We start from the raw sequence: 13482 nt of genomic DNA, 5'->3' as shown, positions 1-13482 counted from the left end.
ATGGCTGCGCGAAGTTGCTGGACATTAGCAGGAACTGGAACATGCTGTTAGGTGACATGTCTGGTAAGTATGCTGGCCATAAAAGAACAGGGACATTTTTAGCTCCGGCAATTTCCAGGAATTTAATCGGCAGGGACTGGGAGAATAGTCAGGATCGAGGGAAAGATGAACGGAGCAAAGTACAGAAGATCCTCGATGAAAACCTTCTCCAGAACACACAGGACCTCAGACTAGGGTGAAAGTTCACCTTCCAACAGACAACGACCCTAAGTACACAGCCAAGACAACGCAGGAGTGGCTTCGGGACAAGTCTCTGAATGTCCTTGAGTGGCCCAGCCAGAGCCCAGACTTCAACCCGATCTAACATCTCTGGAGAGACCTGAAAATAGCCGTGCAGCAACGCTCCCCATCCAACCTGACAGAGCTTGAGAGGATCTGCAGAGAAGAATGGGGAAAAACTCCCCAAATACAGGTGTGCCAAGCTTGTAGCGTCATACCCAAGAAGACTCGAGGCCGTAATCGCTACCAAACGCGCTTCAACTGTCACACCCTGATCTGTTTCACCTGTCTTTGTGATTGTCTCCACCCACCTCCAGGTGTCGCCCCATCTCCCCCATTATCCCCTGTGTATTTATACCTGTGTTCTCTGTTTGTCTGTGTTAAGTTCCCCAGTTTCTGTGTTGTAGTTTGTATATTTGTGAGTGTGTTTCAGGTAATGGCTTCCTGAAGTTCTCCAAGCAGCTGATTGGTCGGCCCCATTGCTGATTGGAGAGCTGACCCCGCCCCCTCGTCAGGATGCAGCTGTCTCAATTAACAACCCCAATATAAGCCAGTGTGCTGTTGCTCAGGAGAAGGAGGGAGAGACACAGAGATGATTGCAGAGAGATATTTGTTGGGAGACCCAGAGAGAATGGTTGAGAGTTATAGCATGTTGGTGGTTGCTAAGACATTTGGTATGTACTGTGTAGTTGTTGCTGTGAGAGCTGATTGTAATGTTCTGTGTTTGTTGCTCAGAGAGCTTCTTTAATGTCCTGAGTTAATAGTTATTTCTCAGTTTGTTGTGAAGACATTTGTTTGTTATTCTGTTTCCTTTGTTCCCAGGGGGGAAGGGGAAGGCACCTAGGGAGTGCTTAGGCAAGAGGCCCGCGGGCATACATAACCCGTAGTAATTGTCTATGCACACTAGGAAAGACCTGGGCGGACCATCCCCTGTATTTTGGTTAGTGCACCAGGTGGTGCTAGTTAGGTAAGTAGTGGGTAGGCAGGTAAGGTAGGAGAGGGGGTTTTGAAATTTCGTTTCTTTGCTTTGGTTCTGTCCAGCCCCTTTTCCCCAACCTTACCGCGTGAAGGAATAAATTCCCTGTTAACGGTATTCTCTGCCTATTTGTCATCCTAGCTCACACCTACACTTCCATACCTCTTTCACACCACGGAGAGTTAAGTTGTAGCAGGGTGTTGCGTTCCCTCTTTCTAGAGGCGTGCGTAACAGTCTGTTGCCAGTTCATCTTGTTTTGTCAAGTCAACCAGCGTGTTTTCTTGGTTTTTCCTTTTCTCTGTTTTGCTAGTCCTCCCGGTTTTGACCCTTGCCTGCCTTGACTCTGAACCCGCCTGCCTGACCATACTGCCTGCCCTGACCATGAGCCTGCCTGCCACTCTGTACCTCCTAGAATCTGACCTAGTTTATGATCTTTTGCCTGTCCACAACTATTCTCTTGCGTGCCCCTTGGGATTATAATAAATATCAGAGACTCAAACCATCTGCCTCCCTTGTCTGCATCTGGGTCTCGCCGTGAATAAAGGGTCTGAATCCTTGTGTTATTGTGATGAAAAAAACAATGTATATGCAAAAATATTCAAAAGTTTTTTTTTTGCTTTGTCATTATGGGGTATTGTGTATAAATAGATTTTTATTTAACTAGGGCAAGTCAGTTAAGAACAAATTCTTATTTACAATGATGGCCTACACCGGCCAAAGCCGGACGATGCTGGGCCAATTGTGATGAGGGAAATAAAAAACATTTGAGTCAATTTTAGAAAAAGGCTGTAATGTAATGTAACGCTGCTGCTACACACTGTTTATTATCTATGCATAGTCACTTTACAAATTACCTCGACTAACCTGTACCACCACAGATTGCCTCGGTACCGGTACCCCCTGTTTATAGCCTCGTTATTGTTATTTTATTGTGTTACTTTTTATTAAATATTTAACTTTAGTTTATTTTCTTAACCTGCATTGTTGGTTAAGGGTTTGTAAATAAGCATTTCACGGTAAGGTTGTATTCGGCGCATGTGACAAATACAATTTCATTTGAATTGATTGTACAATCCAGGTGTGCAAAGCTCTTAGAGACTTACTCAGAACAGCTCAAAGCATGTATTGACTTAGGCATGTGAATTCTTATGTAAATGAGATATTTAATTTTCAATAAGTTAGCAAACATTTCTTAAAACACGTATTCGCTTATTTCATTATGGGGGTATTGTGTGTAGATTGGTGAGGGAAAAAAATGATTTAATACATTTTGAATTCAGGCTTTTAAACACAGTAAAGTTTGGTATTAGTCAAGTTTGAATAATTTCTGAAGGCACATACATTATGCACATTTTCAACATTTTAATATGGACTGACAAATGCTCTGTGTTGATACATGCTCTCTTTGAGAAAGAGGAGAGCTGAATAATCTGTAAAGGTTACAGTCTACTGAGGCACTCAGGAGACAGAGAAAGGCGTAGGAGACTCCAGAGAGGAGAGGAGAGGAGAGGAGTGTGTAGGAGACTCCAGAGAGGAGAGGAGAGGAGTGTGTAGGAGACTCCAGAGAGGGGAGGAGTGTGTAGGAGACTCTAGAGAGGAGGGGAGTGTGTAGGAGACTCCAGAGAGGAGAGGAGTGTGTAGGATACTCCAGAGAGGAGAGGAGTGTGTAGGAGACTTCAGAGAGGAGAGGAGAGGAGTGTGTAGGAGACTCCAGAGGGGAGAGGAGTGTGTAGGAGACTCCAGAGAGGAGAGGAGTGTGTAGGAGACTCCAGAGAGGAGAGGAGTCAGAGAGGAGAGGAGTGTGTAGGAGACTCCAGAGAGGAGAGGAGTGTGTAGGAGACTCCAGAGAGGAGAGGAGTGTGTAGGAGACTCCAGAGAGGAGAGGAGTGTGTAGGAGACTCCAGAGAGGAGAGGAGTGTGTAGGATACTCCAGAGAGGAGAGGAGTGTGTAGGAGACTCCAGAGAGGAGAGGAGTGTGTAGGAGACTCCAGAGGGGAGAGGAGTGTGTAGGAGACTCCAGAGGGGAGAGGAGTGTGTAGGAGACTCCAGAGGAGAGAGGAGTGTGTAGGAGACTCCAGAGAGGAGAGGAGTGTGTAGGAGACTACAGAGAGGAGAGGAGTGTGTAGGAGTGTGTAGGAGACTCCAGAGGGGAGAGGAGTGTGTAGGAGACTCCAGAGAGGAGAGTGTAGGAGACTCCAGAGAGGAGAGGAGTGTGTAGGAGACTCCAGAGGGGAGATGAGTGTGTAGGAGACTCCAGAGAGGAGAGGAGAGGAGTGTGTAGGAGACTCCAGAGAGGAGAGGAGTGTGTAGGAGACTCCAGAGAGGAGAGGAGTGTGTAGGATACTCCAGAGAGGAGAGGAGTGTGTAGGAGACTTCAGAGAGGAGAGGAGAGGAGTGTGTAGGAGACTCCAGAGGGGAGAGGAGTGTGTAGGAGACTCCAGAGAGGAGAGGAGTGTGTAGGAGACTCCAGAGAGGAGAGGAGTCAGAGAGGAGAGGAGTGTGTAGGAGACTCCAGAGAGGAGAGGAGTGTGTAGGAGACTCCAGAGAGGAGAGGAGTCAGAGAGGAGAGGAGTGTGTAGGAGACTCCAGAGAGGAGAGGAGTGTGTAGGAGACTCCAGAGGGGAGAGGAGTGTGTAGGAGACTCCAGAGAGGAGAGGAGTGTGTAGGAGACTCCAGAGAGGAGTGTGTAGGAGACTCCAGAGAGAAGTGTGTAGGAGACTCCAGAGAGGAGAGGAGTGTGTAGGAGACTCCAGAGAGGAGAGGAGTGTGTAGGAGACTCCAGAGAGGAGAGGAGTGTGTAGGAGACTCCAGAGAGGAGAGGAGTGTGTAGGAGACTCCAGAGGGGAGAGGAGTGTGTAGGAGACTCCAGACAGGAGAGGAGAGGAGTGTGTAGGAGACTCCAGAGGGGAGAGGAGTGTGTAAGAGACTCCAGAGGTGAGAGGAGTGTGTAGGAGACTCCAGAGAGGAGAGGAGTGTGTAGGAGACTCCAGAGAGGAGAGGAGTGTGTAGGAGACTCCAGAGAGGAGAGGAGTGTGTAGGAGACTCCAGAGAGGAGAGGAGTGAAGTGTGTAGGAGACTCCAGAGAGGAGAGGAGTGTGTAGGAGACTCCAGAGAGGAGAGGAGTGTGTAGGAGACTCCAGAGGGGAGAGGAGTGTGTAGGAGACTCCAGAGGGGAGAGGACTGTGTAGGAGACTCCAGAGGAGAGAGGAGTGTGTAGGAGACTCCAGAGAGGAGAGGAGTGTGTAGGAGACTCCAGAGAGGAGAGGAGTGTGTAGGAGTGTGTAGGAGACTCCAGAGGGGAGAGGAGTGTGTAGGAGACTCCAGAGAGGAGAGTGTAGGAGACTCCAGAGAGGAGAGGAGTGTGTAGGAGACTCCAGAGGGGAGATGAGTGTGTAGGAGACTCCAGAGAGGAGAGGAGTGTGTAGGAGTGTGTAGGAGACTCCAGAGAGGAGAGTGTAGGAGACTCCAGAGAGGAGAGGAGTGTGTAGGAGACTCCAGAGGGGAGATGAGTGTGTAGGAGACTCTAGAGAGGAGTGAAGTGTGTAGGAGACTCTAGAGGGGAGAGGAGAGGAGTGTGTAGGAGACTCCAGAGAGGAGAGGAGTGTGTAGGAGACTCTAGAGAGGAGTGAAGTGTGTAGGAGACTCCAGAGAGGAGAGGAGTGAAGTGTGTAGGAGACTCCAGAGGAGAGAGGAGTGTGTAGGAGACTCCAGAGAGGAGATGAGTGTGTAGGAGACTCCAGAGAGGAGAGGAGTGTGTAGGAGTGTGTAGGAGACTCCAGAGAGGAGAGTGTAGGAGACTCCAGAGGGGAGATGAGTGTGTAGGAGACTCTAGAGAGGAGTGAAGTGTGTAGGAGACTCTAGAGGGGAGAGGGGAGGAGTGTGTAGGAGACTCCAGAGAGGAGAGGAGTGTGTAGGAGACTCCAGAGAGGAGAGGAGTGTGTAGGAGACTCTAGAGAGGAGTGAAGTGTGTAGGAGACTCCAGAGAGGAGAGGAGTGAAGTGTGTAGGAGACTCCAGAGAGGAGAGGCGTGTGTAGGAGACTCCAGAGAGGAGAGGAGTGTGTAGGAGACTCTAGAGAGGAGTGAAGTGTGTAGGAGACTCTAGAGGGGAGAGGAGTGTGTAGGAGACTCCAGAGAGGAGAGGAGAGGAGTGTGTAGGAGACTCCAGAGGGGAGAGGCGTGTGTAGGAGACTCCAGAGAGGAGAGGAGTGTGTAGGAGACTCCAGACAGGAGAGGAGTGTGTAGGAGACTCCAGAGAGGAGAGGAGTGTGTAGGAGACTCCAGAGAGGAGAGGAGTGTGTAGGAGACTCCAGAGAGGAGAGGAGTGTGTAGGAGACTCCAGAGGGGAGAGGAGTGTGTAGGAGACTCCAGAGGGGAGAGGAGTGTGTAGGAGACTCCAGAGAGGAGAGGAGTGTGTAGGAGACACTGCAGAGGGACCAACCTCATTGGGTGAAAACAGCCCTACTGTGTCTATGAACACAGCCTCAGGCTTTCTGCTCTGCTGTGATGTCGAGGGCTTGGAAGTAAATCAACATGAATGTGTCATACCCTGATCTGTTTCACCTGTCTTTGTGCTTGTCTCCACCCCCCTCCAGGTGTCGCCCATCTCCCCCATTATCCCCTGTGTATTTATACCTGTGTTCTCTGTTTGTCTGTTGCCAGTTTGTCTTGTTTGTCTCTCTGTTCTCATTCTCATGGTTTTTGACACTTGATTGTCCAGACCCTGTACCCGCCCGCCTGACCACTCTGCCTGCCCCTGATCCTGAGCCTGCCTACCGTCCTGTACCTTTGCCCCTGTTGCTGTAATAAACATTGTTATTTCGACACGGTCTGCTTCTGGGTTTAACCCTTGATACCTGATAGAATGTAATAAATAAAATAAAACATGACTTGCTCATCCTCGTCCATGGCTAGTGGTACATTTGTTGATTACACTATTTGAGTACATACTATTATTAACGTTGAAGACCTGTGACATGTATTCTGGGATGCGTTGCCGTCTTACCTTCTTGGGGGAGAAAACACCCACAGTTCCTCCATCTTCCCTCATGGCCACACCCATCTCAGCCAGCAGGGCCTCTCTGTGGAAGAGAACGGAGAGTTGTGATGAAATCTAATGAGGCGATCTAAGCTCCCGACTCTGGACCACATGTCCCCTGGCGACGGGGGACGGGGGGGGGGGGGGGGTTTGAGCCCCCACTCTGTCTATGACCCTGCTATCTGTCAAAAAATGTTTCATTCCAAAATGATTCTTCGTCAGATTCATAAAAAAATATATATTAAGTGAATGGACAGTTGTCTCCTAATCTTTATGGTCCTTGGAGCCCGGATACTGTAGGGGTCTTTCAACGGTCTCCTAATCTTCATGGTCCTTGGAGCCCGGATACTGTAGGGGCCTTTCAACGGTCTCCTAATCTTCATGGTCCTTGGAGCCCGGATACTGTAGGGGCCTTTCAACGGTCTCCTAATCTTCATGGTCCTTGGAGCCCGGATACTGTAGGGGCCTTTCAACGGTCTCCTAATCTTCATGGTCCTTGGAGCCCGGATACTGTAGGGGCCTTTCAACGGTCTCCTAATCTTCATGGTCCTTGGAGCCCGGATACTGTAGGGGCCTTTCAACGGTCTCCTAATCTTCATGGTCCTTGGAGCCCGGATACTGTAGGGGCCTTTCAACGGTCTCCTAATCTTCATGGTCCTTGGAGCCCGGATACTGTAGGGGTCTTTCAACGGTCTCCTAATCTTCATGGTCCTTGGAGCCCGGATACTGTAGGGGTCTTTCAACGGTCTCCTAATCTTCATGGTCCTTGGAGCCCGGATACTGTAGGGGCCTTTCAACGGTCTCCTAATCTTCATGGTCCTTGGAGCCCGGATACTGTAGGGGTCTTTCAACGGTCTCCTAATCTTCATGGTCCTTGGAGCCCGGATACTGTAGGGGCCTTTCAACGGTCTCCTAATCTTTATGGTCCTTGGAGCCCGGATACTGTAGGGGCCTTTTCTTTACTATCTGCAGGCAGGTCGATACTGTAAGTAGAGATTTGGAAGCTGAAAGAACTCACCTTTCCATTCTGATGGCTTCTGTTCTGCGAAGTTTCTCCTCCCAGGTCTCATTGAGCTCTGCGATGATTTTCTCGGTTTCCTGATGAAATCACAAAATCATTCATATCTCAGGGTGTGTCAAGCCCCCCCCCCCCCTCCCCCCTCAGAGTCTATGATCAATCTGTTGGGCAGAGGGGTATTATGTCTGACTGTACTCAATGAATCAATCGATCAGTCAATTAATCAATCAATTAATCAACCAATCAGTGTTCAGTTCACCTTGAGTCTCTCGATGGCCTGCTCGCTGCCGGGGCTGATCATGATGCGGTCGTGGAGGCTGGCGATGGATCCTGCTCGACTGGACAGGGCGGACAGAGAGGGGGAGGGGCTCATCCCCGTCATGGCATTGGTCACTGTGGACAGATCATAATTTTGATTGACAGATAGGCGATTATTGTTATTGATCTTAAAATTGGATAGGTCTGTCAGGCGGGGCACAGGAAACAGGGGGGCAGGACAGGAAGTGGGGATGGAGCAAGGACAGGGAGGTAAGAAAGACGGAGAGAAGCGGAAAGAAAAGGAAACAATATTGAAAAAGAAGAAGAACATAAAATATATGGCAGTATGGGCATACAGAGCGACTGGAGGGGCTAAGCTAAAAAAATATTAAGATCTAACATCAAGCCGGATGCTCAATATGCCATCGAGCTTCAAGCAAAGCAATATCAGTCAGTAAGGCCTGTCAGAATCCTCCTCAATTCAACACTGTCACCCATCTTCCTGAATGTGCTGAGGTTAGCTCCCTACTGTATACAGCACCACATGTATTGTTAGCCAAAAAGCACTATTCAATCTATTGGACCCTACATCAAACTCTACACCATCAAGGGAATAACATGTTTGAATAAAAATATACCCATCCTTACCGAAACCTATTATTGTAAAAACCATCCTTACCGAAACCTATTATTGTAAAAACCATCCTTACCAAACCTATTACTGTAAAAACCATCCTTACCAAACCTATTACTGTAAAAACCATCCTTACCAAACCTATTACTGTAAAAACCATCCTTACCAAACCTATTACTGTAAAAACCATCCTTACCAACCCTATTACTGTAAAAACCATCCTTACCAAACCTATTACTGTAAAAACCATCCTTACCAAACCTATTACTGTAAAAACCATCCTTACCAACCCTATTACTGTAAAAACCATCCTTACCAAACCTATTACTGTAAAAACCATCCTTACCAACCCTATTACTGTAAAAACCATCCTTACCAACCCTATTACTGTAAAAACCATCCTTACCAACCCTATTACTGTAAAAACCATCCTTACCAAACCTATTACTGTAAAAACCATCCTTACCAACCCTATTAATGCAACAGGAAATCCTTTTCTACAGCAGAGTACCAAGCGGAAGGTATTTCGTTGAGAAGCAGATAGAACATGGACTGACTGTACTGTGCTGTAAGTGAGGTTGAGATTCATGACTGTACTAACAGATTACTGATCACCCTAAAATGTTGTTGATTTTCCGATCTCTCAGATTTTATAAGAGCTTCACATTCTCTATCAAATTATATCTAGTTATATTAAGTTACCCAGTGTTTGTCACAGTTCACTATGTGAACACAGCATACTAAAAGGTCATTTTGACGTGGTTACTTTGGGAAAAATATACTGAAAGGTCTCTGCAACCTTGTATGGTATAGTATGGTATGCTATGGTATGCTATAGCAACACAGTAGGCAAGTAGGTGCTGCTATAGCAACACAGAGGAACACAATAGGCAGGTAGTTGCTGCTATAGCAACACAGAGGAACACAGTAGGCAGGTAGGTGTTGCTATAGCAACACAGTAGGCAAGTAGGTGCTGCTATAGCAACACAGGGGAGCACAGTAGGCAGGTAGACGTTGCTATAGCAACACAGAGGAACACAGTAGGCAGGTAGTTGCTGCTATAGCAACACAGAGGAACACAGTAGGCAGGTAGGTGTTGCTATAGCAACACAGTAGGCAGGTAGGTGCTGCTATAGCAACACAGGGGAACACAGTAGGCAGGTAGGTGTTGCTATAGCAACACAGAGGAGCACAGTTGGCAGGTAGGTGTTGCTATAGCAACACAGAGGAAAACAGTAGGCAGGTAGGTGCTGCTATAGCAACACAGAGGAGCACAGTTGGCAGGTAGGTGTTGCTATAGCAACACAGAGGAGCACAGTAGGCAGGTAGGTGCTGCTATAGCAACACAGAGGAGCACAGTAGGCAGGTAGGTGTTGCTATAGCCGCACAGAGGAACACAGTAGGCAGGTAGGTGTTGCTATAGCAACACAGTAGGCAGGTAGGTGCTGCTATAGCAACACAGAGGAAGATAAGATGATAAGAAGATAAGAAGGTAAGACAGAAAGTCTGTATACTTTCTGTTAAGCCAAGACGGCACACAACACTTCTACAACCCTAAATTTGGAGGCCATCTGTTGAAACAGTATCTAAAAGCAATGTCAAAAAAACATCAAATTTCCTGTGAGATAGCAGACAAGCAAACTACAGTAGAGAAAAACAGCAGAGAGAAACAGCAGAGAGAAACAGTAGAGAGAAACAGTAGCGAGAGAGAGAAACAGTAACACACATTTCAAACCAGCAATGTCAGTGCCAAGCCCTGGCCCCTTGTACGCTAGGAGAGAAAGAGAGAGAGAAAACAGAGAAAGACAGAAGAGGAGAGAGGAAAACAAAACTGTGAGAGATTGACTTATTCACTCAGTGTTAGCTGAACAGCTGGTGCCAACATACTGGTACTGCTAGCATACTAGTTCTGCTAACATACTGGTTCTGCTAACATACTGGTACTGCTAGCATACTAGTTCTGCTAACATACTGGTACTGTTAACATACTGGTACTGCTAGCATACTAGTTCTGCTAACATACTGGTTCTGCTAACATACTGGTACTGCTAGCATACTAGTTCTGCTAACATACTGGTACTGCTAACATACTGGTACTACTAACATACTGGTACTGCTAGATTACCGGTTCTGCTAACATACTGGTTCTGCTAACATATTGGTTCTGCTAACATACTGGTTCTGCTAACATACTGGTGCTGATAACATACGGGTTCTGCTAACATACGGGTTCTGCTAACATACGGGTTCTGCTAACATACTGGTGGTGCTAACATACGGGTTCTGCTAACATACGGGCTCTGCTAACATACTGTTTCTGCTAACATACTGGTGGTGCTAACATACGGGTTCTGCTAACATACGGGTTCTGCTAACATACGGGTGGTGCTAACATACGGGTTCTGCTAACATACTGTTTCTGCTAACATACTGGTGCTGCTAACATACTGTTTCTGCTAACATACTGGTGGTGCTAACATACCGGTTCTGCTAACATACTGGTGCTGCTAACATACGGGTTCTGCTAACATACTGTTTCTGCTAACATACTGGTGCTGCTAACATACGGGTTCTGCTAACATACTGTTTCTGCTAACATACTGGTGCTGCTAACATACTGGTGCTGCTAACATACTGTTTCTGCAAACATACGGGTTCTGCTTACATACGGCTTCTGCTAACATATGGGTTCTGTTAACATACTGTTTCTGCTAACATACGGGTTCTGCTAACATACGGGTTCTGCTAACATACGGGTTCTGCTAACATACTGGTGGTGCTAACATACTGGTGGTGCTAACATACTGGTGGTGCTAACATACTGGTTCTGCTAACATAGTGGTGGTGCTAACATACTGGTGCTGCTTACATACTGGTTCTGCTAACATACTGGTGGTGCTAACATACTGGTTCTGCTAACATAGTGGTGGTGCTAACATATTGGTTCTGCTAACATACTGGTTCTGCTAACATACAGGTTCTGCTAACATACTGATACTGCTAACATACTGGTGGTGCTAACATACGGGTTCTGCTAGCATAGTGTTTCTGCTAACATACTGGTGGTGCTAACATACTGGTGGTGCTAACATACTGGTTCTGCTAACATACTGTTTTTGCTAACATACTGGTGCTGCTTACATACTGGTTCTGCTAACGTATTGTTTCTGCTAACCAGGGTTGTAGAATCACACAAGAACTGTTTTTGTCACGCCCTGACCATAGAGAGTCCTCTGGGTTCTCTATGGTGTTGTAGGTCAGGGTGTGACTAGGGGGGTGTTCTAGTTTTCCTATATCTATGTTTGTTTTTGTTGTATGGTTCCCAATTAGAGGCAGCATACTTAAGTTCTCCATTGTACCCACCTGGGTTGTGGGATATTGTTTGTGTATGTGCATGTAGCACCACTGAGGTTACATTTCGTTGTTGATTTATTGTTTTTTTTCTGGAAGTTTCACTACAAATAAAGATGTGGAACTCAACACAGGCTGCGCCTTGGTCCGTCAATTACCACGAGCGTGACAGTTTTCAATGGCAGCTTAGGTTGCTCTGTGTATAGCAATCTGACTTCAATGACTTGGTTCAATCATCCACATTTCCTGAGTTGAATTCTCTCGGTTGTTCGCAGCCTAAGTTGCCATTGAAATTCACTAGTCCTAAGAGCTGAGCCAGGAAAATAATACCAATCCACACACTCTTCTCTTAACTGTTAACCCACAGACTGAAGAAGGGAGAGAGGTTGAGAAGAAGAGAGGGAGAGAGGTTGGGGGGACAGTGAGTGAATAGCTAGTGATTTCCATTGTGAATGTTCACTTCTGACTGAAATGTCGTGTCCATACTAAATGGCAACATAAATCCCTAGTTTGAAAAGCGACTGTTTTCTGGAAGCTGTGTGGCGCCATTTTCCCTACATTTATCTCCATATGGGCCAGCTCGCTAGCAATTCTAGTTCCCAACCAATGAGCTTCAGCCCTGCGTCATTTGATAGACAGCTAGCAAGACACACACACAGTAGAGAAAGAGGGAGAGAGCAATGACGTGGTGCACGTACCTGCACACAATTTTCAGGGACACTACTTTGGCTCGTGGGCACTACTTCTAGCTAACAAGTATACAAAAGTACCGGAAAATCCCTTTAAGGTCATGGTTAGGCCCAAATAGCACCCCAATTCCCTATATAGTGCACTACTTTTGACAAGGGCCCATAGGGAACTACATAGGGAATAGGATGCCATTTCAGAGTCAACCTTTGTGAAAATGGTGGTAGGACAGCAGATTGGACAATCCCTTACTTTCGAGGATGTCTCCCAGTCCCTGGGATAGGAGGAGGTCCCTCAGGCGAGACACCTCCTCTTTTAGCTCACGGACCAATCGGTTGTTAGGGTCCTCATTGATGACAGCGTTACAGCGGATCTGTTTGGCTCTATCTGCATACCTGAGGAGGAGAGAGGAGCAGCAACATGATGAGACCTGAGGAGGAAGGAGGAGCACTGGGACCTGAGGAGGAAGGAGGAGCACTGGGACCTGAGGAGGGGAGAGGAGCACTGGGACCTGAGGAGGAGAGAGGAGCACTGGGACCTGAGGAGGGGAGAGGAGCACTGGGACCTGAGGAGGAGAGAGGAGCACTGGGACCTGAGGAGGAGAGAGGAGCACTGGGACCTGAGGAGGGGAGAGGAGCACTGGGACCTGAGGAGGGGAGAGGAGCACTGGGGCCTGAGGAGGGGAGAGGAGCACTGGGACCTGAGGAGGGGAGAGGAGCACTGGGACCTGAGGAGGGGGAGAGGAGCACTGGGACTTGAGGAGGAGAGAGGAGCACTGGGACCTGAGGAGGGGAGAGGAGCACTGGGACCTGAGGAGGGGAGAGGAGCACTGGGACCTGAGGAGGAGAGAGGAGCACTGGGACCTGAGGAGGAGAGAGGAGCACTGGGACCTGAGGAGGAGGGAGGAGCACTGGGACCTGAGGAGGAGGGAGGAGCACTGGGACCTGAGGAGGAAGGAGGAGCACTGGGACCTGAGGAGGAGAGAGGAGCACTGGACTGAGGGAGGAGAAGGAGCACTGGGACCTGAGGAGGAGGGAGGAGCACTGGGACCTGAGGAGGAGAGAGGAGCACTGGACCTGAGGAGGAGGGAGGAGCACTGGGGCCTGAGGAGGAGGGAGGAGCACTGGGACCTGAGGAGGAAGGAGGAGCACTGGGACCTGAGGAGGAGAGAGGAGCAGCAACATGATGAGACCTGGGGAGGAAGGAGGAGCACTGGGACCTGAGGAGGAGAGAGGAGCACTGG

The 13482-nt window shown here is 48.1% G+C and overlaps 1 protein-coding gene across 17 annotated transcripts in view; it reads right to left on the bottom strand.

Annotated features, from left to right (window-relative positions):
- The window catches only part of kif1aa (kinesin family member 1Aa), a 137642-nt gene that overhangs the window by 72122 nt on the left and 52038 nt on the right, over positions 1-13482 (bottom strand). For 13 of the 17 annotated variants that reach the window (XM_029708274.1, XM_029708279.1, XM_029708280.1 and 10 more), the window contains 5 exons: positions 12492-12634; positions 9928-9972; positions 7569-7702; positions 7310-7389; positions 6259-6334 (listed from right to left, as the gene is read on the bottom strand). In XM_029708274.1, the coding sequence (XP_029564134.1) occupies positions 6259-6334; positions 7310-7389; positions 7569-7702; positions 9928-9972; positions 12492-12634 (478 nt within the window). The remainder of the gene's footprint in view (positions 1-6258; positions 6335-7309; positions 7390-7568; positions 7703-9927; positions 9973-12491; positions 12635-13482) is intronic. The other 4 variants (XM_029708282.1, XM_029708286.1, XM_029708289.1 and 1 more) reach the window with 1 other exon arrangement.

The sequence above is a fragment of the Salmo trutta genome, chromosome 22 (genome assembly GCF_901001165.1).
Source record: "Salmo trutta chromosome 22, fSalTru1.1, whole genome shotgun sequence".
NCBI classification, from domain to species: domain Eukaryota; kingdom Metazoa; phylum Chordata; class Actinopteri; order Salmoniformes; family Salmonidae; genus Salmo; species Salmo trutta.
This window is presented reverse-complemented; position numbering and strand designations above follow the sequence as displayed.